This window comes from Pecten maximus, chromosome 16, assembly GCF_902652985.1.
Source record: "Pecten maximus chromosome 16, xPecMax1.1, whole genome shotgun sequence".
NCBI classification, from domain to species: Eukaryota; Metazoa; Mollusca; class Bivalvia; order Pectinida; family Pectinidae; genus Pecten; species Pecten maximus.
The window spans coordinates 14,440,179-14,465,791 of NC_047030.1; the positions used below are offsets into that span (position 1 = coordinate 14,440,179).

Sequence of the window (25,613 nt, forward strand, 5' to 3'; positions counted from 1 at the left end):
ACCGCATGTGCTGGGCAAGAAAAAAACAATCATTCAAAACTTTTAGAAATAATTATAAATTCTTGAACACTGGAAAAAATCAAAAGATTGTCATCATACGTGAGTTCGTTGGTATGGGTTTGCAGGCTGTAGAATGTAAATCTTACATACCATTTTGACAAACTAACATAATGACCAATACATTTTAAGTAGCTAATCAAACATAATCTGTAACAACATTCTGTTATTCCGGGGATTTTTCAACCGTGTATCAGAAATCCCGCAGGTAATTTGGAAACAAACATGTCGACTCTAAGTTTGGACTCTAGATCCGCAACCGTTAGAAAATATGTTGTTTTTTTTTTTTTTTTTTTCATACTGTTTTATTGTCCGGTAGCAGTTGAAGTCAACTGGGGCCAAATTTCTATAGGTGGAATTCAAAAGAATATTTATCTTAACATATTTCGGAAATTATAGTTTTAATTTCGTGTAATTAACATATATAACTTTGGTATAAAATAAACTATTCTGAACTAAAAATAACTTTCTTTTAAGGCATTTTAATTGATTAAGGCGACATGGCCATGTAAAGAAACATTTTAAAGTTTGGATTATAAAAGTCTGGATTATAAAATTTCAAATAAATCAAGTCGATTACTTACTGTTCGGTGTCGTTGCGTCTTTGTTTGGTCTTCATGGCGTTTATTTAGAAATTTCCAGAGGAAAAATTATCAAAAATTCACAGAAAACTTCGACACAACCTGTATCACAGCTAAAGGATTTGTGTTGGACCCAGCAACCACCACCGTGTATATATATAGTTATTGATTGCACAATCACCTGAAACTCTAGTAGGCTTCTATTAATAGCCATATGGAAAAGTCATGTGCCGAAACATAGCATTGCCTGATGAATTGTTATAAATAACTTCAATAATAATCATGATTATTGATCAATCGACGGAATATATGACAAAATAAAGATCCTTGAGTATTTCCAAAGTGGATACTTAGATGCCAATATTATAATATTTAACAGAAGTGAACGATTATACAGGTGGACAAAAGCTTAAGATAATACTGGGTGTTAATTGATATAACATCTTTATTACATGGAAAACAGTGTTTTACAAAAAATTGTTGGAATTATTGTTGTTCTTGGTATTAATATATTTTTATTGTTATTTTTTTTTCATTATTTCAAAGAATGAAGTATAAATATTGACACTTCATAAAATTTGACCGCAAATTACTTTTCATGAAAATCTAATTTAAAACATTCCATCCGTAAATTCTGAACTATGTATGATGTCAATGGTTATTTCATCCATTATTGATGACCTACGCAACTCTTGGTTCGTTCGCTAAAGATGGATTCAAAGAGACGTTTGGCAAGTTTCAGTGGATTGTGCAACGAGTTCATATTTTTGATAAGAGTTGTCTCCCGTGTCACACTACATCGTTGTTAAACATACAGTTAAGCGTTAGAATATAAATCTAACGCGTAATTTGAAAAAAAACATAAAGTTATGCTTTTAAATTTATTTACTCATGTCTTGTTAACAAATCCTATTTACCGCATTGGAAGTTTCACCCAAGGAACATTTTAATTAACATTCCTGGCCTCGGTTTCGTCGACGTTACTTCTTCAACTTGAATTTGTTTCACATGAAACCATTACAGATTTTTTAAAGAAAACATCTTATATTAGTAAAGGAACCTGCCTCTGGTCAGCTTTAAAAACACGTGTATGAAAACAAATGTCGATGATGTGAAGTGTACAACATTATAATACAACGACATGGAGAAATATAGGTTTTATTCACAAATTAACTCCGACATGTATATTTAACGGTAAACAATGTATGCAAGTGTGTAAACACATGATATAATATACAGTGAAAACCCCATATATATACTGTATAGTATTAGAGGTATTTTCTAAAGAAAATTACTATCTGATAAGAATATTATTTCAACAATTTGACTCATAATTTTCAAATTGTGTAAAAACTGTGATATCCACGACTTAATTGTGCAGGCTCATCATAAATCTCCCCATGGACTTATATTAGGTCTATAAGTCTGGGATATCTAATATTAGGACTTATCTTAGGCTTATAAGTCTGGGATCTCCCTTATTAGGACTTATATTGGGTCTATAATCCGGGATCTCCCTTATTAGGACTTATATTAGGTCAATAAGTCCGGGATCCCCCTTATTAGGACTTATATTGGGCCTATAAGTCCAGGATCTCCCTTATTAGGACTTATATTAGGTCTATAAGTCCGGGATCCCCCTTATTAGGACTTACCTGGTATATAACATTAATAAGTCTGGGATCCCCCTTATTAGGACTTACCTGGTATATAACATCTATAAGTCTGGGATCCCCCTTATTAGGACTTACCTGGTATATAACATTAATAAGTCTGGGATCCCCTTATTAGGACTTACCTGGTATATAACATCTATAAGTCTGGGATCCCCCTTATTAGGACTTACCTGGTATATAACATCTATAAGTCTGGGATCCCCCTCATTAGGACTTACCTGGTATATAACATCTATAAGTCTGGGATCTCCCTTATTAGGACTTACCTGGTATATAACATCTATAAGTCCGGGATCCCCCTTATTAGGACTTACCTGGTATATAACATCTATAAGTCTGGGATCCCCCTCATTAGGACTTACCTGGTATATAACATCTATAAGTCCGGGATCCCCCTCATTAGGACTTACCTGGTATATAACATCTATAAGTCTGGGATCCCCCTCATTAGGACTTACCTGGTATATAACATCTATAAGTCCGGGATCCCCCTCATTAGGACTTACCTGGTATATAACATCTATAAGTCTGGGATCTCCCTTATTAGGACTTACCTGGTATATAACATCTATAAGTCTGGGATCCCCCTTATTAGGACTTACCTGGTATATAACATCCATAAGTCTGGGATCTCCTTTATAGTCCCCAACAATGACAGCAATCGAAACAACAAAATAAACAGAAGACTAGACAGTACAATCTAGAACAAAAGACACACGTGTGGAAAAACAGTTCATCAGAAATAAAAAAAAATATCGATATTGGTACACTATCTACCACCTAAGTATACATAACATGAAAGAAATGCCTATAGAGCTACATACATATCTCCCATGACTAGTTTTTATAGGTACACTGTAGAACAATAAGCAGTACAGTTATAACAGTTGTTATGTCCAGTACTGGTAGACAACAGGTGGTCATGCCTATAAATAAATAGAGGATATCTAACAGTGTCTTCAGTAATACCAAATATATTTCACGAGTGGGGCTAATATTTTGATATTTTTCACCAGTGCGCAGCACGAGTGAAAAATATCAAAATATTAGCCACACGAGTGAAATATATTTGGTATTACTGAAGACACTGTTAGATATTCTGTTTATTACATTTTTTATCAACGAAAAACCTACCCCGTATGCTAACTAGGCCTACAGCGATAATTTGTAAACAAAAAAAGTAGTTTCCCCTGTCCAGGTGCTGACATATATGTCGGGCTTTCTGATTGGTCAATTATTTTGGTATTTTCTAATCATTAATTTGATTGGTCAAATCAGCAAAAGTGATATTTTTCACTAGTGAAAAATATCACTTTTATAGAATGAATAATTTTTGATATTTCACTGGTAAAAATGTAATAAATGTAGATATTCTACCAACATCGAGTATTTCTCTTAAATTCAGCGTAGCTGATGTCTCTGGTCTAGATACTAATTAAATGACTCAAGATTAAATGTAAAACAACAAAATACAAAACAATATACAAATAGGATCATAACCATGGTAGTGTCATAATTCCAAATATGACCAAACTCTAGACCAGTTTCAGAATATACTAAAACCTCTCTATCAAGACCACCTGGGAAACTGAGTGATAGTGGTCTTAATAGTGGGGTGGTCTTATAACTGAGGTTGTCCACAATAACCTTTGATCATCAAGAACCTTAACTCTGTATGATATTAGTACAGTAAACGTGTGTTCTATACATGTACCATTTGTAACATATCCTTAAATGATCACTGTTTTGGTACATTTTTCAACTTCAATAAAAACAAAAAACACATGTTAAATAAATATTTTGGTAAATAATTTAAATAGATGTAAAGCCTTTCTCTGTTAACTAAAGCTGTGTATCACTTAGGAATGGAAATTGAAGCAGAATATTGACTTATCAACGGTTAAATGAATTACAAAATTTGAAATCAAAATAGAAATAAATGGAATATATTATGAATATACAATGATAGACTTTTGATTTCTGTCAATACATGGTTTTATTAACCTGAACAAAAATTGATTGAGGATTAATCAGAGGTTGATATTTATCAGGTCAGTAAAATGGTGTGTTCACCGAAATCAAAAGGCTATAATAGTTTTATTATAAAATCAGTGTTTTGACGTTTAAAAATCACACAATGAATACAAGTAAAACTTGTACATGTAATGATAACACTGGTTTTAAAAAAAACAATTTCATTGTATCTTTTAAACACTACAAAAGCAAATGTAAACATGTACATTAAAATGCAGCATTAAATACACTAATTTTTACGATAAAGAACAATCAAAGTGATTGCTTGTCATGTTTCCAAAACAGGCAAGATATTTGAGTTTGATGGTCAGGTGACTGCTGTTGTAAAATTTTGATTTGAAACTGAGGTGTTAAAGATAAATAAGGCCCGTATACTAAATCGTTGAGCAATGATTTCAGTATAATATCTGGAAAAATAGAAACAAAAATAAAATATTGCTAATTATTTCTGATGCAAGTTAGGCACATTAAATAACAAAATGATGAAACTTAAATGACATAGTGTTCAAAAAAAATAACTGCCATTTATGAGACACAATACATAAGATAACAAGAGGCCCATGGGCCTTAACGGTCATCTGACAAACACTTACACTTACAGCAGGGACACACACCCCAATCCAGCATTATTACCATAAATTATTTATCGCAGCCAGTTATGTTTTAGATCAAATTTGGTTTTTATCCATTTAGCTTGTCCAGGAAGAGCAGCATCATAAAGCAAAATTTTAGCCAAGTTCCCATTTTTGGGGCATGCCCCTCTGTCCCAATGGGTCAGACAAGACTCATTTATATCAATAGGATTGCCTTTCCCCAATGATGTTTCATACTAAATATGGTTGTAATCAATTCAGGCATTAAGGAGGAATTGCATTTTTAAGAAATGTTTAACCTAAGCGCTCCTTTTGCCCCATCTTTTTTTCCCCAGGGGTCAAACCTGTCTCATTAAAAAATATGATTGCCGTCACCTATGTTTCACATCAAATTTGGTTGTAATCCACCAAAAGGTTAGGGAGGATTAGGATTTAACAGCAAATATTCACCAAAGTTCCCCTTTTGGGGCCCTGCCCCTCAGGCCCCATCAGTCACACTAGCCTCGTTTATATAAAATATGACCACCCTTCCCAAAGGATGTTTCACACCATATTTCGTATTAATCCACCCAAGGGTTAGAGAGAAGTAGGATTTATAGCAAAAATTCACCAAAGTTCCCCTTTTGGGGCCCCGCCCCTCTGGCCCTAGGGGTCAAACCAGCCTCATTTATATAAAATATGACCACCCTCCTCCAATGATGTTTCACACCAAATTTGGTAATAATTCACTATGGGTGTTAGGAGGAGTAGGATTTTATAGCAAAATTTCATCAAAGTTCCCCTTTTGGGGCCCTGCCCCTCTGGCCCCAGGGGCCACACCAGCCTCATTTATATAAAATATGACCACCCTCCACCAATGATGTTTCACACAATATCTGGTTGAAATCCACCAAAGGGTTAAGGACGAGTAGGATTTTATAGCAAAATTTCATCAAAGTTCCCTTTTTTGGGCCAGTCACTCTGGCCCCAGGGCTCACACCAGCCTCATTTATAAAAAATATGACCACCCTCCCCCAATGATGTTTCACAACATATCTGGTTGAAATCTACTAAAGGGTTAAGGAGGAGTAGGATTTTATAGCAAAATTTCATCAAAGTTCCCTTTTGGGGCCCCACCCCTCAGGCCCCAGGGGTCACACTAGCCTCATTTATATAAAATATGACCGCCCTCCCCAAATGATGTTTCACAACATATCTGGTTGAAATCCACTAAAGGGTTAAGGAGGAGTAGGATTTTATAGCAAAATTTCATCAAAGTTCCCCATTTGGGGCCCCGCCCCTCAGGCCCTAGTGGTCACACCAGCCTCATTTATATAAAATATGACCGCCCTCCCCAAATGATGTTTCACAACATATCTGGTTGAAATCCACTAAAGGGTTAAGGAGGAGTAGGATTTTATAGCAAAATTTCATCAAAGTTCCCCTTTTGGGGCCCCGCCCCTCAGGCCCCAGGGGTCACACCAACTTCATTTATATAAAATATGACCGCCCTCCCCCAATGATGTTTCACACCAAATTTAGTTGTAATCCACCCAAGGGTAAAGGAGGAGTAGGATTTTATAGCAATATTCACCTAAGTTCCCTTTTTGGGGCCCCGCCCTTCTGGCCCCAGGGGTCAGACCAGCCTCATTTATATAAAATATGATTGCCCTCCCCCAATGATGCTTCAAACCAAATTTGGAAGTAATCCACCCAAGCGTTAAGGAGGAGTAGCGTTTTGAAAGAAAAAGTTTACGGACGGCGCACGGCGCACGGCGGACGGCGGACGACGACGGACGAAGCACGATGACTATAGGTCATCCTGACCCTTTGGGTCAGATGACCTAATAAAATATGACCACCCTCCACCAATGATGTTTCACACAATATCTGGTTGAAATCCACCAAAGGGTTAAGGACGAGTAGGATTTTATAGCAAAATTTCATCAAAGTTCCCTTTTTTGGGCCCGTCACTCTGGCCCCAGGGCTCACACCAGCCTCATTTATATAAAATATGACCACCCTCCCCCAATGATGTTTCACAACATATCTGGTTGAAATCTACTAAAGGGTTAAGGAGGAGTAGGATTTTATAGCAAAATTTCATCAAAGTTCCCCATTTGGGGCCCCACCCCTCAGGCCCCAGGGGTCACACTAGCCTCATTTATATAAAATATGACCGCCCTCCCCAAATGATGTTTCACAACATATCTGGTTGAAATCCACTAAAGGGTTAAGGAGGAGTAGGATTTTATAGCAAAATTTCATCAAAGTTCCCCATTTGGGGCCCCGCCCCTCAGGCCCTAGTGGTCACACCAGCCTCATTTATATAAAATATGACCGCCCTCCCCAAATGATGTTTCACAACATATCTGGTTGAAATCCACTAAAGGGTTAAGGAGGAGTAGGATTTTATAGCAAAATTTCATCAAAGTTCCCCTTTTGGGGCCCCGCCCCTCAGGCCCCAGGGGTCACACCAACTTCATTTATATAAAATATGACCGCCCTCCCCCAATGATGTTTCACACCAAATTTAGTTGTAATCCACCCAAGGGTAAAGGAGGAGTAGGATTTTATAGCAATATTCACCTAAGTTCCCTTTTTGGGGCCCCGCCCTTCTGGCCCCAGGGGTCAGACCAGCCTCATTTATATAAAATATGATTGCCCTCCCCCAATAATGCTTCAAACCAAATTTGGAAGTAATCCACCCAAGCGTTAAGGAGGAGTAGCGTTTTGAAAGAAAAAGTTTACGGACGGCGCACGGCGCACGGCGGACGGCGGACGACGACGGACGAAGCACGATGACTATAGGTCATCCTGACCCTTTGGGTCAGATGACCTAAAAATACATGTAATATATATAAACTATACATAAAAAATGTTTTCTATACATATATAAAGTGTTGTAAATACTTAAAAGGAACTTTTCATAATGGCACAACCAATGGCATCATGGCATCGGACTAGAAACTCTGGTTTTCTGTATCAGAAAATTAAACGTTACAGTGAAAATATCTGACATAAGTAGATTATTGACTTATGGTCAGCAGGGCTTTCAGTAGGCCCTTGAAAGTATGTTTTTAGCCAAAATTGGATTTGACTCGTGCAAAGCCTTTTTAATGACGGCTCAGTTCCAAGCCTTTGTAATGATGACGCATTACAAAGACCATTAATGTTGACTCAGTACAAAGCCTTTTAATGTTGACTCAGTACAAAGCCTTTTAATGTTGACTCAGTACAAAGCCTTTTAATGTTGACTCAGTACATAGACCTTTAATGTTGACTCTGTACAAAGCCTTTTAATGTTGACTCAGTACAAAGCCTTTTAATGTTGACTCAGTACAAAGCCTTTTAATGTTGACTCAGGGCCACACCTTGTTAGTGATATAGTGTTAGCCTTGTAAATGGTACTTATCAAACCAAGTAAGTAATACTTGGTCAATCAAAGTTGTAAATATGATTAGTATTGATTCCTAATAGTTACAGCAATCATTAAAGTGGTCACTCTTTTGCGATTGATTTTACACCCATTTATGATATTTTCACACAAACCCCTACATCCGACAATCTACAGCCTTTCTGAAAAATCCATGAAGATCTCTGTTAATTTGGACACCAGGGAATCGTGCTCTGGCCACCTCTGTAAAGGTTTTCCCATCCAGAACCAACAGGAAAGGATCCTGGTCCTCTGACGTAGTACACACTGCTGACAATACAACACCTGTAATATCAAAATTCTCATTTAAAATTTGTCTTAACATTAATATCAGCCTCCTACACACCTTTCCTTCCCTAGCTCCTCATTTAAAAAAAAAATTATTACATCAATTGATCATTAACCTCATGCAATATAACTATTGATTCTTGGGAACATACTACCTGTGAAATTTGAGAAAAATTATACCTGTACTTAATAAGTGAGTTATCATGGATTCTGATCAGTCTAAAAACACATAATACACAAATTTGAACAATTTGGAAAAATCATGGGAAAGTTGAGAAAAATCACTTCAGTAACTTTCCCAGAATCACTGTTATCCAGGCATCTTGATTTAAAATGTCTTTAATATCCTCCAAAGGGACAAATGGGAGCAAACATGTTCAACTTTTTAAAGATCCCTTTAGTAATTTCTAAAAACTTATAACTCTCAAACACAAGATGGCTTCCGATCAGCCATCCATCTTGGTCTCCAATCAGTTCTTAAATGTATTTTTTTTAAACTAGGCTACATAGAGGATTTACACTTCTAATTTCAGAAACTTCTATTCAACATTTCTGAAAAAAAGTGCAAACAAACTTCAACTTTCAAAATCTGGTTCCTGTTGGCCATCTTGATTTCCCCTTCAGTCTCAATTCACAACTTGAGACTTTGGTGCAAGGACCAATTTTAACATTTGATGATACAAACATGTATTTTTATTTGATTCATAGCATGGCTTAAACTTGAAGAACAGAGTGTGTACTACACATGCAGAATGGAAGAGTGATCATATACTTACTCAAGAGAAATCTTGAGCAGATTATTTCTACATTTTGTAAAATGATAAATTGTCTGTGATTTTCAAGCAATCTGTCTCATTTCCCTTCACAACTGTCCCTTTTTAACAATACACAAAGCTTACCGTCATCTTCCTCAGTTCCATTCGGATCTGCTACAAAGATAGGCTCTGTTGGCATGCATCCTGGACTGTCCCACTGGAGAGAGGTTTTATTGACAATGTCAACCTTCACCAACTGCCAAGTAAAAGGACAAATTATCACAACCTTTACTGGCATTTGGCAACCAGATCAAACGTTCTCATGAACCGATAGTCTGTTCGTGATTTATATAATATACATTATATCAATTACAACATAATAAGCTCATCCTATTATCGTCGCAGGACTAACAGGTCAAATTCAAATCCTTGAAAGCATACTCAAAGAGAGGAAACTATTTTTTATAGTCCTTTTCATAATTACTGCAAAATTTAAAGATCAGACAGAATTGCAAAATCTTGAAACATTTAAAAAAAGAAATCTTTTAATATAAAACATATGTAGAGCCTAGTATATGTTATACTCCAATGGCCTCCGTGACCTGGAGCCTGGCCAAGGCAAGTAGCATAGTAGCAGCCTAGTGCCTAAATGTCAAAGCCCTAGCCTTATCTATTAAAACATGGAATAAAATGTTTCTAGTCCATGATGAAGGCAAGGACAGAAGTTAAAGTTGACCTGTGGCCTCATGCTCCTGGCATGTGTAGGTACACAAGTAACTGTAGAAATATATTGTTGTTTGTCTTGGTGAAATGCAAGTGCTCTGTCCTAGTACCACTTAACCACTTTTAATAATTCATTTGATTGGCCTTTGTTATCATTAGAGTAGGTCAAGGTCATTTGTATAAGGAAACTAAGTGATTCAGATTTTGGTACTAACTGATGATACAAAACTACTGTACATACTGCAATGACTTTTCCACTTTGTATGCTGAATCCGTAGCTGTAACGATATTTTCTTCCGTTGTAGAGATCGTAGTTCACAGTCGGGAGTTCAAATCCTGGAAAAAAAAGTTCAATATATAATAATAAACATGATAGAATAAACTACAAGTAATTTTTTGACAAGCGTCTGTAACAGTCAATTAAATCCTTATCAAGTTACTGGTGCCTCTCTATATGAACAGATAACATACATAATTAATAACAAACCGATAGTCCTTATCAAGGACATAGAATGAAATCTCTATTGACCTTCAACTTACTTCATTAACTATGTACATCAAATTGATTTAGTTTTAGATTTTATTGTGTAAAATGTTTGTGTCTATATCAGGAATACTAGAGGATTATCTATTATTTAAATCCTTTAAGTCCTTTATCGCCATACCTAAGTGATACAGATTATGACCATATGTATGCTTTGGAAATGGGGATATTATGTCCATCTGGTACTTCAATAATTAACATAGAAAATTACAGTTCAAATGCATGAACCATAACACTTCAAAGATTTTACTGTAATCTTCACTGTCAGATATGGAAAGAAACTTCAATCTGAAATACCAAACAGAGGAAGTATAATAGAATCTTTCCCTGGCTTGGGGTGTGCCAAAGAAATCTCAACCTTTCAAGGAGGAATTTATGGATGTCCAACCCGAGGCTTGCCATGGGTTGGACATTCATGAAACTCTCCAAGGTTGAGATTTCTTTGTCAGACTCCCTAGGTAGGGAATGATTATGTTTTCTCCTATCACATAAAATAATTGCATATCAAATCGGTGGTCAAGGTATGTTTGTTAACAAATTCACTTTAACCTGCTATACCAGACAGGGGAGGTAACTTAAACCTTCTATACCAGACAGGGGAAGTAACTTTAATCTTCTATACCAGACAGAGGAAGTAACTTAAACCTTCTATACCAGACAGGGGAAGTAACTTAAACCTTCTATACCAGACAGGGGAGGTAACTTTAATCTTCTCTACCAGACAGGGGAAGTAACTTAAACCTTCTATACCAGACAGGGGAGGTAACTTAAACCTTCTATACCAGACAGGGGAAGTAACTTAAACCTTCTATACCAGACAGGGGAGGTAACTTAAACCTTCTATACCAGACAGGGGAAGTAACTTAAACTTTCTATACCAGACAGGGGAGGTAACTTTAATCTTCTCTACCAGACAGGGGAAGTAACTTAAACCTTCTATACCAGACAGGGGAGGTAACTTAAACCTTCTATACCAGACAGGGGAAGTAACTTAAACCTTCTATACCAGACAGGGGAAGTAACTTAAACCTTCTATACCAGACAGGGGAAGTAACTTTATCTTCTTAACCAGACAGGGGAAGTAACTTATATACCAGACAGGGAAAGTAACTTATATACCAGACAGGGAAAGTATCTTATATACCAGACAGGGGAAGTAACTTATATACCAGACAGGGGAAGTAACTTTAACCTTCTATACCAGACAGGGGAAGTAATTTTAACCTTCTATACCAGACAGGGGAAGTAACTTATATACCAGACAGGGAAAGTAACTTATATACCAGACAGGGGAAGTAACTTATATACCAGACAGGGGAAGTAACTTTAACCTTCTATACCAGACAGGGGAAGTAATTTTAACCTTCTATACCAGACAGGGGAAGTAATTTTAACCTTCTATACCAGACAGGGGAAGTAACTTCTATACCAGACAGGGGAAGTAACTTCTATACCAGACAGGGGAAGTAATTTAACCTTCTATACCAGACAGGGGAAGTAACTTTAACCTTCTATACCAGACAGGGGAAGTAATTTTAACCTTCTATACCAGACAGGGGAAGTAATTTTAACCTTCTATACCAGACAGGGGAAGTAACTTCTATACCAGACAGGGGAAGTAACTTCTATACCAGACAGGGGAAGTAATTTAACCTTCTATACCAGACAGGGGAAGTAACTTTAACCTTCTATACCAGACAGGGGAAGTAACTTATATACCAGACAGGGGAAGTAACTTTAACCTTCTATACCAGACAGGGGAAGTAACTTTATCTTCTTTACCATACAGGGGAAGTAACTTATATACCAGACAGGGAAAGTAACTTTAAACGTCTTTACCAGACAGGGGAAGTAACTTAAACCTTCTATACCAGACAGGGGAAGTAACTTTACCTTCTATACCACACAGGGGAAGTAACTTTAACCTTCTATACCTAACAGGGGAAGTAACTTTAATCTTTTATGGAAGTAACTTTATCTTCTTTACCAGACAGGGGAAGTAACTTTATCTTCTTTACCAGACAGGGGAAGTAACTTATATACCAGACAGGGAAAGTAACTTATATACCAGACAGGGAAAGTAACTTTAAACGTCTTTACCAGACAGGGGAAGTAACTTAAACCTTCTATACCTAACAGGGGAAGTAACTTAAACCTTCAATACCACACAGGGGAAGTAACTTTGAAGTTAAAAATCAGACAGGGGAGGTTACTCATTATATACCAGGCTTTATGTTATCTGAGTTCTAGGGGACTTAACTCATTTGGAACTTCCATACCAAAACTTTTCTGATTTACTTCCTGGTCACCATTAGAAGACATTTACCTTTATCATATATAGTGTCTGGTGTACAGTCTACTGTGGTGTCTGTTGTCTTGACAGCTGTCGCATCACACCCAGACATCTCGATCAAGTTCTTGTTACATGGGGTCTGAAAATAAAATATAGTCATTAACAAAAACTAAAAATTGTCATTAACAATTTGACTGGCTTTTTACCTACTTAACAAAAAAGACCTAAATATTTCAAATGTAAAAACTAGTGATTTTACACAGAAACACTACCTTGACACGTGATTTTACACAGAAACATTACCTTGACGCATGATTTTACACAGAAACACTACCCTGACAAGTGATTTTACACAGAAACACTACCTTGACACATAATTTTACACAGAAACACTACCTTGACGCATGATTTTACACAGAAACACTACCTTGTTGCGTGATTTAACAGAAACACTACCTTGACAAGTGATTTTACACAGAAACACTACCTTGACAAGTGATTTTACACAGAAACACTACCTTGACAAGTGATTTTACACAGAATCCTTTTATTGACATGTGATTTTACACAGAAACATTATTTTGACACATGATTTTACACAGAAACATTACTTTGACACGTGATTTTTACACAGAAACATTACCTTGACGTGATTTTACACAGAAATATTACCTTGCACGTGATTTTACACAGAAACACTACCTTGACACATGATTTTACAAAGAAACACTACCTTGACGCATGATTTTACACAGAAACACTACCTTGACACATGATTTTACAAAGAAACACTACCTTGACACATGATTTTACACAGAAACACTACCTTGATGCATGATTTTACAGAAACACTACCTTGACACATGATTTTACACAGAAACACTACCTTGACACATGATTTTACACAGAAACACTACCTTGACGCATGATTTTACACAGAAACACTACCTTGACGCATGATTTTACACGGAAACACTACCTTGACAAGTGATTTTACACAGAAACACTACCTTGACACATGATTTTACACAGAAACGCTACCTTGACAAGTGCTTTTACACAGAATCCTTTTATTGACGTGTGATTTTACACAGAAACATTTTAGTGACGTGTGATTTTACACAGAAACATTACCTTGACACGTGATTTTACACAGAAACATTATTTTGACACGTGATTTTACACAGAAACATTACCTTGACGCATGATTTTACACAGAAACACTACCTTGACGTGATTTTACACAGAAATATTACCTTGACACATGATTTTACACAGAAACACTACCTTGACACATGATTTTACACAGAAATATTACCTTGACACATGATTTTACACAGAAACACTACCTTGACACATGATTTTACACAGAAACACTACCTTGACACATGATTTTACACAGAAACGCTACCTTGACAAGTGCTTTTACACAGAATCCTTTTATTGACGTGTGATTTTACACAGAAACATTTTAGTGACGTGTGATTTTACACAGAAACATTACTTTGACACGTGATTTTACACAGAAACATTATTTTGACACGTGATTTTACACAGAAACATTACCTTGACGCATGATTTTACACAGAAACACTACCTTGACGTGATTTTACACAGAAATATTACCTTGTCACGTGAATTTACACAGAAACAGTATCTTGACGCATGATTTTACACAGAAACACTACCTTGACGCATGATTTTACACAGAAACACTACCTTGACGCATGATTTTACACAGAAACACTACCTTGTCGCGTGATTTTACACAGAAACACTACCTTGACATGATTTTACACAGAAACACTACCTTGACGCATGATTTTACACAGAAACACTACCTTGACGCATGATTTTACACAGAAACACTAACTTGACATATGATTTTACACGGAAACACTACCTTGACGCGCATGCTTTTACACAAACATTATCCTCTGATGGTAACAGTAGTGATGATATGACCACAGTAACTATGTACCTACTTGTTCTGTAACATTAAGTGGTAGGACAAAGCGACTCAGCATAGCCATGGGTAAATCCCTCAGTGTATCATCAATGTTTTCCTCGTTGAAATCCTTCATATACACCTTGTTGATTACTTGGGCATCAGTGTATGTACACATGTCCAGAACCAATGACCCTACACACAAAAGATATGTATATACACTGTATACAACTAACTACACATATACAGTCAGTGTTTTCTCTTGATATTATGGGGAAATCCAACTGATCAAATTGGGGTAAATAATTGTTTTCATGCTTACTAGTTTTATAATACAGCATAAATTCTAATTTTACATTATTGCACACACTGACTTGGAACATTGACTTTCCCTTTCCTAATCTATTTTGTGAAATATTTGCCAGTATATTTTCTGTATTTTTCAATAAGTTTTAATCTATGGACAAAATTGAGAATTTTTAATTTCTTCTGGAGAAAAATAATGCTAAAATGCACTGGGAATGGGATCAGTTTGTGGCCCTAGTTATATAGGCAGGATCACTGATATACCAGGCTTTTTAAAAGTTCTGCGAGGGTTGATTGATAAGCTGTGAGCATAACATAACTGAATGTCGAAAAGTTAGTAAAGAATAGTAAAGAAAGTTAAGGAATTGCAGAACAAAATCCTAATAGATTTTAGCTGTCAGAGAGCATGCTATTACATTTTTGGTCAATATTTTTCACTAAAAGAGTGAGGGGGGGGGGGGGGGGGTATTTTTTAGGTAAAATATGATTACATATTTGTATCTGTAGTTTAGTTAAGCATTGATGTCATTTTTTTTTAGTTTCATCGGGGTATGAAACAAATTTTGTTTGCAAACTGTATGAATCTGCATAGCGGATTCTTACAGAAGTTTGCAAACAAAATTTGTGTCATACCCCAATGAAACTAAAAAATAATTGACATCAACGCTTATAATTAATTTTTGAAAATGATTTTCTAATTTAAAACATGTTTTATGTACAATTTTATTGGTTTTAAATGGGATTCTTTTTCTCAAATCAATACGCAACGTCAATTGTCGTATTGTGACGTCACATTTTTCGCGCCATTCTCGGAATTTCTTTCAAAGAATTTTTTTCGACCAATCACATTTGAGTATTTACCATGAAAACAAAGAAAAATTGATTATAACAGAATGGTAAAAGAGATGTGTCATACCTCCATCTTCATAGGCGTTTACATGGTGAAATGTGAAAAAGGCATCCGACTGGTAAACAAACGATTTGTTAACCTGCTCTCCTGTGGCCTTGTCAATTATGTGGAAGATTACCTGGAACAAGAAAATTCAGGAGATAAGTCCCCAACTAAATAGGAAATTACCAGGTGTATGCCTTTGATATACAAGTAATGTAATACTTTGCTTTAACATCAATGCAATAAACCCATGCCGAAAATTAATTCAATGGCAGGTAAATGCTATTTTTCATATCTTCAAAAAAAGTAATATAATTGCAGAACTAGGACCTAATTAAGACAAACCTGTTCAAAATATTATAAAGAACAACTCATTACTTTTAGAGAAACAGCAAAAAGAAACTCTGAAATCAAAGATGGCATCATCTCATTGCTATGCTGTTCCTCATATCTGTAAACCAGATGTTGCTAAAGTAGGGGATTCCTTGTACATTACTGAACTAGACAGGCATACACACACTCATTCATACATATCTCCTTCCTGTAGCAGCAGTACACTGCAATACACTTGAGGACTTCAAGGCATATATACCCCCTACGTAGCCTTTGCAGTCATCACACAATAATCACCCAAAAAGAAGAAGAAGAAGAAGAAGAAGAAATTGATTTGATGACATTGTTTATTATGTTATTATAACATTGTTAATAGGGAGAAATTGACCTCAGGGTCAATTACATGGTCAGGTGTTATCTTTGACCACCAGAGTCTGGCGATCCCTGCCAGTACCGTATCAGACAGCTAAATTGAGTTACAACGGATGTCAAGTGTCCAATGCTGATGTGGCCGGACCCTTATCACAGTATCTCATTAGCTGGCATCCCATCCATGTCATTTTAATCATTATAACTGCTATGTATGTTTAGACTGGTGAACAGGCCCTGACAGAGGCAGTCCTGGTGTGGCCTTGGAAGGGGTAACGTGTAAGCTCGATACTCAGGCCATACGTGTTACCAATGTCTGTAGAATACTTATAACTAATACTCAACATTTATACTTAGAACAGTTGTTGCTGGTTGTTTATTAATTTAAGTGCAGCATAGAGGGTAACATATTCTGGTGGCAGCGGTTAAGGATTATCTTAACGAGAAGGACTCCGTTATCAAAGGGATAACGCTCGTGTAAGAACTGAAAATGTCGGCTACTGAAGAAACAGAAACTGCTAAAATGACGGCAGCACAGACAAAACTAGAAATGAAACGACTTGAAATTCAAGCGGAATTGGAAAGAGAAAAACTCCAAATGGAAAAGTTTAAACTGGATGCAGATGAAAAAGAACGCCAAAGAGAGGAAGAAAGACAAAAAGAACTTATAAATCTAGAGAGGGAAAAGATGAAAATGGAAGCTGAGGAAAAAGAACGAGACCATCAAAGGAAACTTAAGGAGTTAGAGTTAGAGATAGAGAAAGCAAAACTTCACAGTGAGCAAAATGACACAAAACACAACTCTGTGCCATTTAGACTTAAGCTACAACCATACAATCATGAAGGCAATGAAGATATTGTGACATTCTTATCCGAGTTTTCTGCACTATCATCACAGGCAGGATGGACAGAGGAGGTCAAAATGCTTCAACTTAGAACCTTGTTAACAGGTGAGGCTAGAGCTGTGGCTATTCAAGCACATGGATCCTTTAAGGAACTAAGTAAAGCTCTAACGGAAAGGTACGGGAAAAGACCCTACCAATATTTTAAGTTGTTGCAGTCGGCACAAAAGGAACATCAGGAGACACACAGAGGACTGATGGCCAGGATCGAACAATATCTTGTTAGATTTTTGGATTCGGTAGAGGATACCATGGATAAATTTAAGGAGGAGTATTTTCTTAGTGCATTGCCAGCGTCCCAAGCACAGTGGATACGACGGAATAAAGGATCAAGCAGTGTGGTAGAGGCCGCTGAGGATTATATTCTGCCAGAGAGGAATGTAAGCAAACAAACTCACGGTAAGAGTTCCAATGGGAAATATTCACACACTGACAAAGATCAGAGAAAAGAAAGATCTGTGGATCAAATGAGAAACGTACAGTGCTACAACTGTAATAAATATGGACACTTTGCAAAAAAATGTCCGAAAAACAAGGAAGGAAAGAATCTTGCGGGATTTTTAGTGAGGCAGTATACGGGAGGACTTATCCATATTCCAGGAGAAGTCAACGGCCGTGATATCTGTTTTGTAAAAGACACTGGGTCAGCTATAACCTTGATTCGGGAAGACCTAGTGGACCCCAGTTGTGTATTGAAGGGTCAGCGGGAGACTCTGTGTACAGCGACTGGACAGCCGTTTTCAGCCAAGTTGGCTATAGTTGATATGGACACGCCATATTACAAGGGACATGCACAGGTCGGATTAGTGCCTGATCTTGTCGCTGAAGCCCTGTTGGGGGTAGACATCATAGAGAGACAGTCTAAGTCTGTTAATGTTATTACGCGTGCTCAACACCGTAGTAACATTGCTGCTGATAAGGTAGCTGTGGTCAAGGAAAATGAGTGTGGTGTTAAAGTTGGACTGGACCTTGATGTGGACATTGAGGGAGACCATGTGGATGTCGGTGATGAGAGTGATGATGGACAGGTTAGTGATCATGAGGCTGACCTGGACAATGGCGATGATGTTGGTGTGGACACTGACAACATCAGTGAGACTGTATCTGTCAATGAGGAAGATACAGATAGCGTCACTATGGATACCGAACCACTTGAACTTTCTGCAGTGAATGCTGAAGTGCTTAGTAAGCTTCAACAGGAAGATCCAACTCTAGCTAACATTCGTAGAAAAGCAGCAAAGTCTGTAGAAGTTGTACAGGACGACAGTAATGCCCTGTACTGGGAGAATGGTATTCTCAGAAGGAAATGGGAGTCCAGAGATGGAATTCACCGTGGAATTCAGGTAGTGCTACCTGAGGCACTACGTCTCAATGTGATTAAATTGGGACACGACAGACCATTGGCAGGTCATTTGGGGACAGAAAAGACCAAGGAGAGAGTGTTGAGATCATTCTATTGGCCAGGTGTTTTCAAGGACATACAGGAGTATTGTAGTACTTGTGAGATATGTCAAAAGACGGCAAGAAGACGTGGGGATGAAAAAGCTCCGTTAGGACAACCGCCAATCATCAGAGAGCCTTTCTACAAAATATCCATGGACGTGGTAGGACCATTGTCTTGAACAAAGAAAGGTAATAGATTCATTCTAACTATAATGGATGACGCAACAAGATACCCAGAGGCCTTTGCGTTAAAGAATGTTGATGCACAAACCATAGCAGACACATTGGTGGAATTATTCAGTAGGGTGGGCGTGCCACGTGTTATTCTTACAGACCAGGGCACTAACTTCACCTCAAAAATGATTCAAGAACTCTACCGTGTGATGGGAATCAAAGGCATAACAACGACACCATATCATCCACAAGCTAACGGAAAGGTAGAGAGATTTAACGCAACTCTCAAAGCTGTGTTAAAAAAGCTCTGCACGTCAAACAATGAAGCATGGGACGAGCTGTTGCCATATGCATTGTTTGCTTATAGGGAGGTACCCCATGAAAAAACAGGTTTTTCGCCATTTGAAATGATGTACGGATGGCCAGTCAGAGGACCATTACAGATTTTAGAGCAAGCCATGACAGGAGAAGGTGAGCTAAAGAAATCTGTCATTGATCACATTGTTCAAATGCGAGAAAGGCTCGCATCAATAAGAGAAACAGTGCTTGAAAATCTGACAATCAAGCGTCAGAAGACAAAACAGTGGTACGATAGGAACGCAACCGTACGGGAACTAAGACCGGGTGATGAGGTATTATTATTATTACCATCGGACAGTTCAAAAATGGTAGCGCAGTGGAAAGGACCATACAGGGTCGTAAGGAAAGTAAATGACGTTAATTACGAGGTCAATGTCGGTGGACGTCGAAAGCGAGTTGTTTATCACATCAACTTGTTACGCAAGTACAACAAGGCTGTACAGAATGTCATGTTTGTCCAGAAATGTGACCTGGCTGACTCTGACTTTGATGGTTCCAACCCAACAATTGAGGATACGCTGGATGTTAAGCTTGGTAAGAATTTAAACCAATCACAACGTCAGGAGATACGCCAACTTCGTGAGGAATATAGTGACGTCATCAATCCAAATCCAGGTAGGACATCATTAGTTACACACAGCCTGAGAACAACGTCTGAAAAACCAATAAGACAGCAGCCATATCAAATTCCTCAAGCAAAGAAACAGGATGTTAAGAGAATGTTGGATGATATGTTGGATCGCGGTTACATAACACCCTCATTCAGCCCTTACTCATCTCCAATAGTCTTGGTGGAAAAGAAGGACACCACTACTCGCCTATGTGTGGATTACAGAAGGCTGAACGACGTAACACTTTGTGATGGATATCCAATACCTCGGGTAGATGAGATATTTGAGAAGCTGGGTAAAGCGCAATATCTCAGCACAATGGATCTAGCAAAGGGATATTGGCAAATACCTTTGTCACAGGATTCACAAGAGAAGTCTGCATTTGTGACAGAATTTGGGCAGTACCAATTCAAGGTGATGCCTTTTGGAATGAAAACAGCACCTGCTACATTTGCACGGATGATGGACAGACTATTAGCAGGAGTAGAACATGTTGTCGCCTATTTTGATGACATAGTGGTATATAGTGACACGTGGGAGGACCACTTGTTACACATCAAGACTGTTTTTGATCGACTCAGAGACAGTGGGCTAACAGTAAAGCCTTCAAAATGTCAGTTTGGTGAAGAGGAACTATACTGTCTGGGACATGTGGTAGGGAAAGGAAAGCTCAAACCAGATAACCGGAAGGTTCAAGCAATGGTTGATTTCCCCCTTCCACTAACGAAAAAAGGGATTAGATCATTTCTCGGTATGACAGGGTACTACCGACGTTTCGTCAAAAATTATGCCAAGCTAGCTGCTCCATTGACAAATCTGATTAGAAAAGATCGTCCGAGACAAATCCAATGGACAGATGACAGTGTGAAGGCATTCAATGACCTGAAGGACGAAATGACAAGGGCACCGGTACTAGCAAATCCGGACTTCAATGAACCCTTTACTATACAGACAGATGCTAGCAACGTAGCTATTGGAGCTGTGCTTAGTCAGGTAATTGATGATGAGGAACATCCTATTGCCTACATCAGCAGGAAACTGTTACCACGAGAACAAAATTATTCTACAATAGAGAAAGAATGTTTGGCTATCGTATGGAGTGTAGAGTCTTTTGCCTATTATATCAGTGGAGTAAAGTTTACAATCCAAACAGACCACAATCCTTTGAAATGGCTTGACAGGACCAAGCAAAAGAACCAGAGACTTTTGAGATGGGCCCTTGCTCTACAGCAGTTTCATTACACTATAGAGTACCGACGTGGCCAGGACAATGCCAATGCAGATGGATTGTCTCGAGTTGAATAGATACTGTCTATATAGTATTGGTAAACAAACTGTGAAGTGTCGTTGATATTTTAAAACTGCACTTAAATGTACCAGATCCTTGATATGAACACGTGTGAAGTAAAATGGATCAGAGAACATATCCCGTTTGGAATTTAGTGAAATGACTGGTTTAATTCTTTGGAGTAACCATTTTTTCTGTGGAAGTACTTAATTTCTGGATTAATTCCATGCTAAGGAATTTAAAGTAATAGCTAGATCTGAAGCTATGGAAACTGTGTATATACTGGACATCGTTTATGACCAGTGATTTATTAATGGTCAATTAAGCGTTATGCAGTGTTTGTGTACATTGTATATATTATCTCAGCCTGAGTATCATGAGCAGTATCATCTCATTAACTTTTAGACCGTAAAAGTTTTCTTAGGCAGGGGGATGTTAATAGGGAGAAATTGACCTCAGGGTCAATTACATGGTCAGGTGTTATCTTTGACCACCAGAGTCTGGCGATCCCTGCCAGTACCGTATCAGACAGCTAAATTGAGTTACAACGGATGTCAAGTGTCCAATGCTGATGTGGCCGGACCCTTATCACAGTATCTCATTAGCTGGCATCCCATCCATGTCATTTTAATCATTATAATTGCTATGTATGTTTAGACTGGTGAACAGGCCCTGACAGAGGCAGTCCTGGTGTGGCCTTGGAAGGGGTAACGTGTAAGCTCGATACTCAGGCCATACGTGTTACCAATGTCTGTAGAATACTTATAACTAATACTCAACATTTATACTTAGAACAGTTGTTGCTGGTTGTTTATTAATTTAAGTGCAGCATAGAGGGTAACAAACATGTTCAATTATGTCTGACTACAATGTACGTACATCTGTATATCAAAATGACACCTACCTTCTCATTTGGCCAATAATCAAGGCAGTCTGGTAATCTCTTCCCACGGATCCGGGAAGTGAGAATCTTGAAGACATTAGCCACTAAAGGTTGTTCCAAAAACACATAGTAGTTTTCAGTGACAGCAAAACTGTGATAGTAGCCAGGGTTCATCTTCCATCTCGACTTTACAGAGGCCACAACTTTGGAATCTTTAAAATCTGGAAATCCATAGATCTCATCAAAGTAAAGTTATTTATAGTGCAGTAAAGTTATTTATAGTGCAGTAAAGTTATTTATAGTGCAATAAAGTTATTTATAGTGCAATGTTATACTTGTGAAATTCAGTATACATTCAGAGAGAACATGTCCTATAGAGAAGCATTATGCTCATGCTATTCAGAATCTATTAGGACTGGGACGATACACCGATGCATCGGTGAATCACGGTACACTTCAACATGATACAAGTATCGATCCAAAGAAGCAAATTACGATACGGTATCGATCCGCTATATTTTTGTGAAAAACAAAAAGCATTGCTTCATATTATCATTTGAAATCCATTAAACAAAGCTTTTAAAGTAAAATAATTGTAAACAAACACCGAAAGATCGAAAATTCTGAAAGTGAAAGTACTTGCGAGTCTCGTTTCCGGGAATGGGGCACTATGTTAGGAAGCGTTTGATTGGTCGTTTCACTATGACTGTCTCATGGTTAGCCAATCAAATAGTAGATTACAAAACCATTGCTAGACTAAATGTGTTTATAAATGGACGACTGTGATGAGTTAGTTACGCTGCAAGGCACAAAATCATCCGTGTGGAAGACGTTCTGTCAGCCTGTTTATAAAAAACAAAGATGGCAGTGGCATCAGGAAGACTGACAAAACAAAAACCATATGCAAGGTAGTTCTGAATCTGTGACAATATAGAGCTCCATGTATTACATCATGTATTACATATTAGTTAATGTTTTATTCTTCAAGTCCAGATATGTTGAAATTTTCTTTTATTCTACTAGTCAAGATGCAATGCATTTTTATGTTTCCTCAGTTCACTAGTCAATTCATGCAATACTGAAATGATTGAGCCTATGGCAAGAGGTTGAAAGTACTGTTTAAAATGGTTTTGTTACTTGTCGAACTTTGTGTTTAACAAATAAATAAAATTTGAAAAAAAATCACACATTGAAGTTGTTCATTGCTTTGACAATACCATCAATAAAGTATCGTGATACGTATCGGATCGTAGGTGAGGTATCGTGATACGTATCGGATCGTGCAATCACTGTATCGTCCCAGCCCTAGAATCTATAATAAAGACAATCTTTTCAGAACTATAGCGCACTATGCTAGGGCAATTTTATTTCAGTATACATACATACCGTATTTGACCTAATAAGGGCGCCCTTATTAGGATTAGTTATTCTAAGTTTTATGAAACAGACTATACCTTATAGCAGAATACCCAAGGCTGTGGAAACGGTAAAATATTCAGTCATAAAAATATTCCAGAAGAAGATATCTATTCATTATCTTATATTAATCTTAAATATCACTTGAATATTCCTGTAAACTTGTAAACCATGCCAGCTGATCTTTAGACCAGAGAACGTGTGTTCCACCATTTATGTTCAAATGGAACTCTTCTGTGTTCTATTTATAGACACATGTGATTTCCCAGATCATATCAGACATCGTTTTCTTTGACCTAATAATTGATTTACAATGTCTTTTACTAGTTTTCTGTTCTGAACAAAAGTTATTTATCAACAAGAATGAAGTCTTTTACTTTATCTTCAAATAAAGATGGTAAGTTATTATTTGTATGTATGTTTAGTTTTGGGTGCTCTTTGCACTGACATGTCATCTGTAGGAATACACAAAATGTGGCGAAAACTTGTGTTCCTGTTACTTAATTTGCTGAAGAAAATTGAACACATAAAATAGCAAAATATTTCACATGAATTATTACTTAATTACCTAATTATTACAAAGATTTATTTGCTTGAAAAAAGGAAGGGGTGCCCTTATTAGGGCAGGCGCCCTTATTAGGTCAAATACGGTATATATACAAATGTAAAAATGTTCAGCAGTGAAACATTATATACGTTAATGGAATTTGGTATACATGACAAAGGTCAAGGTCACTCGAAAAGAACTTAAAGGGAAAAACTGATAGGTAGACATTCAGCAAGGTGGGGACGAGCTAACTAAAACCCTGAGTGGTAGGTAGACATTCAGCAAGGTGAGGACGAGTTAACTAAAACCCTGAATGGTAGGTAGACATTCAGCAAGGTGAGGACGAGTTAACTAAAACCCTGAATGGTAGGTAGACCTTCAGCAAGGTGAGGATGAGTTAACTAAAACCCTGAATGGTAGGTAGACATTCAGCAAGGTGAGGACGAGCTAACTAAAACCCTGAGTGGTAGGTAGACCTTCAGCAAGGTGAGGATGAGTTAACTAAAACCCTGAATGGTAGGTAGACATTCAGCAAGGTGAGGATGAGTTAACTAAAACCGTGAGTGGTAGGTAGACATTCAGCAAGGTGAGGACGAGTTAACTAAAACCCTGAATGGTAGGTAGACATTCAGCAAGGTGGGGACAAGTTAACTATAACCCTGGGTGGTAGGTAGACATTCAGCAAGGTGGGGACGAGTTAACTAAAACTCTGAATGGTAGGTAGACATTCAGCAAGGTGTTGACGCGTTAACTAAAACCCGGAATGGTAGATAGACATTCAGCAAGGTGAGCACAAGTTAACTAAAACCCTGAATGGTAGGTAGACATTCAGCAAGGTGAGGACGAGCTAACTAAAACCCTGAATGGTAGGTAGACATTCAGCAAGGTGAGGACGAGTTAACTAAAACCCTGAATGGTAGGTAGACATTCAGCAAGGTGGGGACGAGCTAACTACAACCCTGAATGGTAGGTAGACATTCAGCAAGGTGAGGACGAGTTAACTAAAACCCTGAATGGTAGGTAGACATTCAGCAAGGTGAGGACGAGCTAACTAAAACCCTGAATGGTAGGTAGACATTCAGCAAGGTGAGGACGAGTTAACTAAAACCCTGAATGGTAGGTAGACATTCAGCAAGGTGAGGACGAGCTAACTAAAACCCTGAATGGTAGGTAGACATTCAG

General features: G+C 37.5%; 2 protein-coding genes across 2 annotated transcripts in view; both read right to left on the bottom strand.

Annotated features, from left to right (window-relative positions):
* Positions 1-774, bottom strand: part of LOC117344883 (eukaryotic translation initiation factor 5A-1-like) — a 14,457-nt gene extending 13,683 nt beyond the window's left edge. Inside the window, exon 1 of the mRNA XM_033907750.1 lies at positions 642-774. Within this exon, the coding sequence (XP_033763641.1) occupies positions 642-676 (35 nt within the window). The 5' untranslated portion in view covers positions 677-774. The remainder of the gene's footprint in view (positions 1-641) is intronic.
* A 6,992-nt stretch (positions 775-7,766) lies between these two features.
* Positions 7,767-25,613, bottom strand: part of LOC117345001 (beta,beta-carotene 15,15'-dioxygenase-like) — a 35,276-nt gene continuing 17,429 nt past the window's right edge. The window contains 7 exon segments of the mRNA XM_033907917.1: positions 7,767-8,641; positions 9,544-9,655; positions 10,364-10,458; positions 12,993-13,098; positions 14,945-15,102; positions 16,130-16,241; positions 22,490-22,689. Coding sequence (XP_033763808.1) covers positions 8,475-8,641; positions 9,544-9,655; positions 10,364-10,458; positions 12,993-13,098; positions 14,945-15,102; positions 16,130-16,241; positions 22,490-22,689 — 950 coding nt within the window. The 3' untranslated portion in view covers positions 7,767-8,474.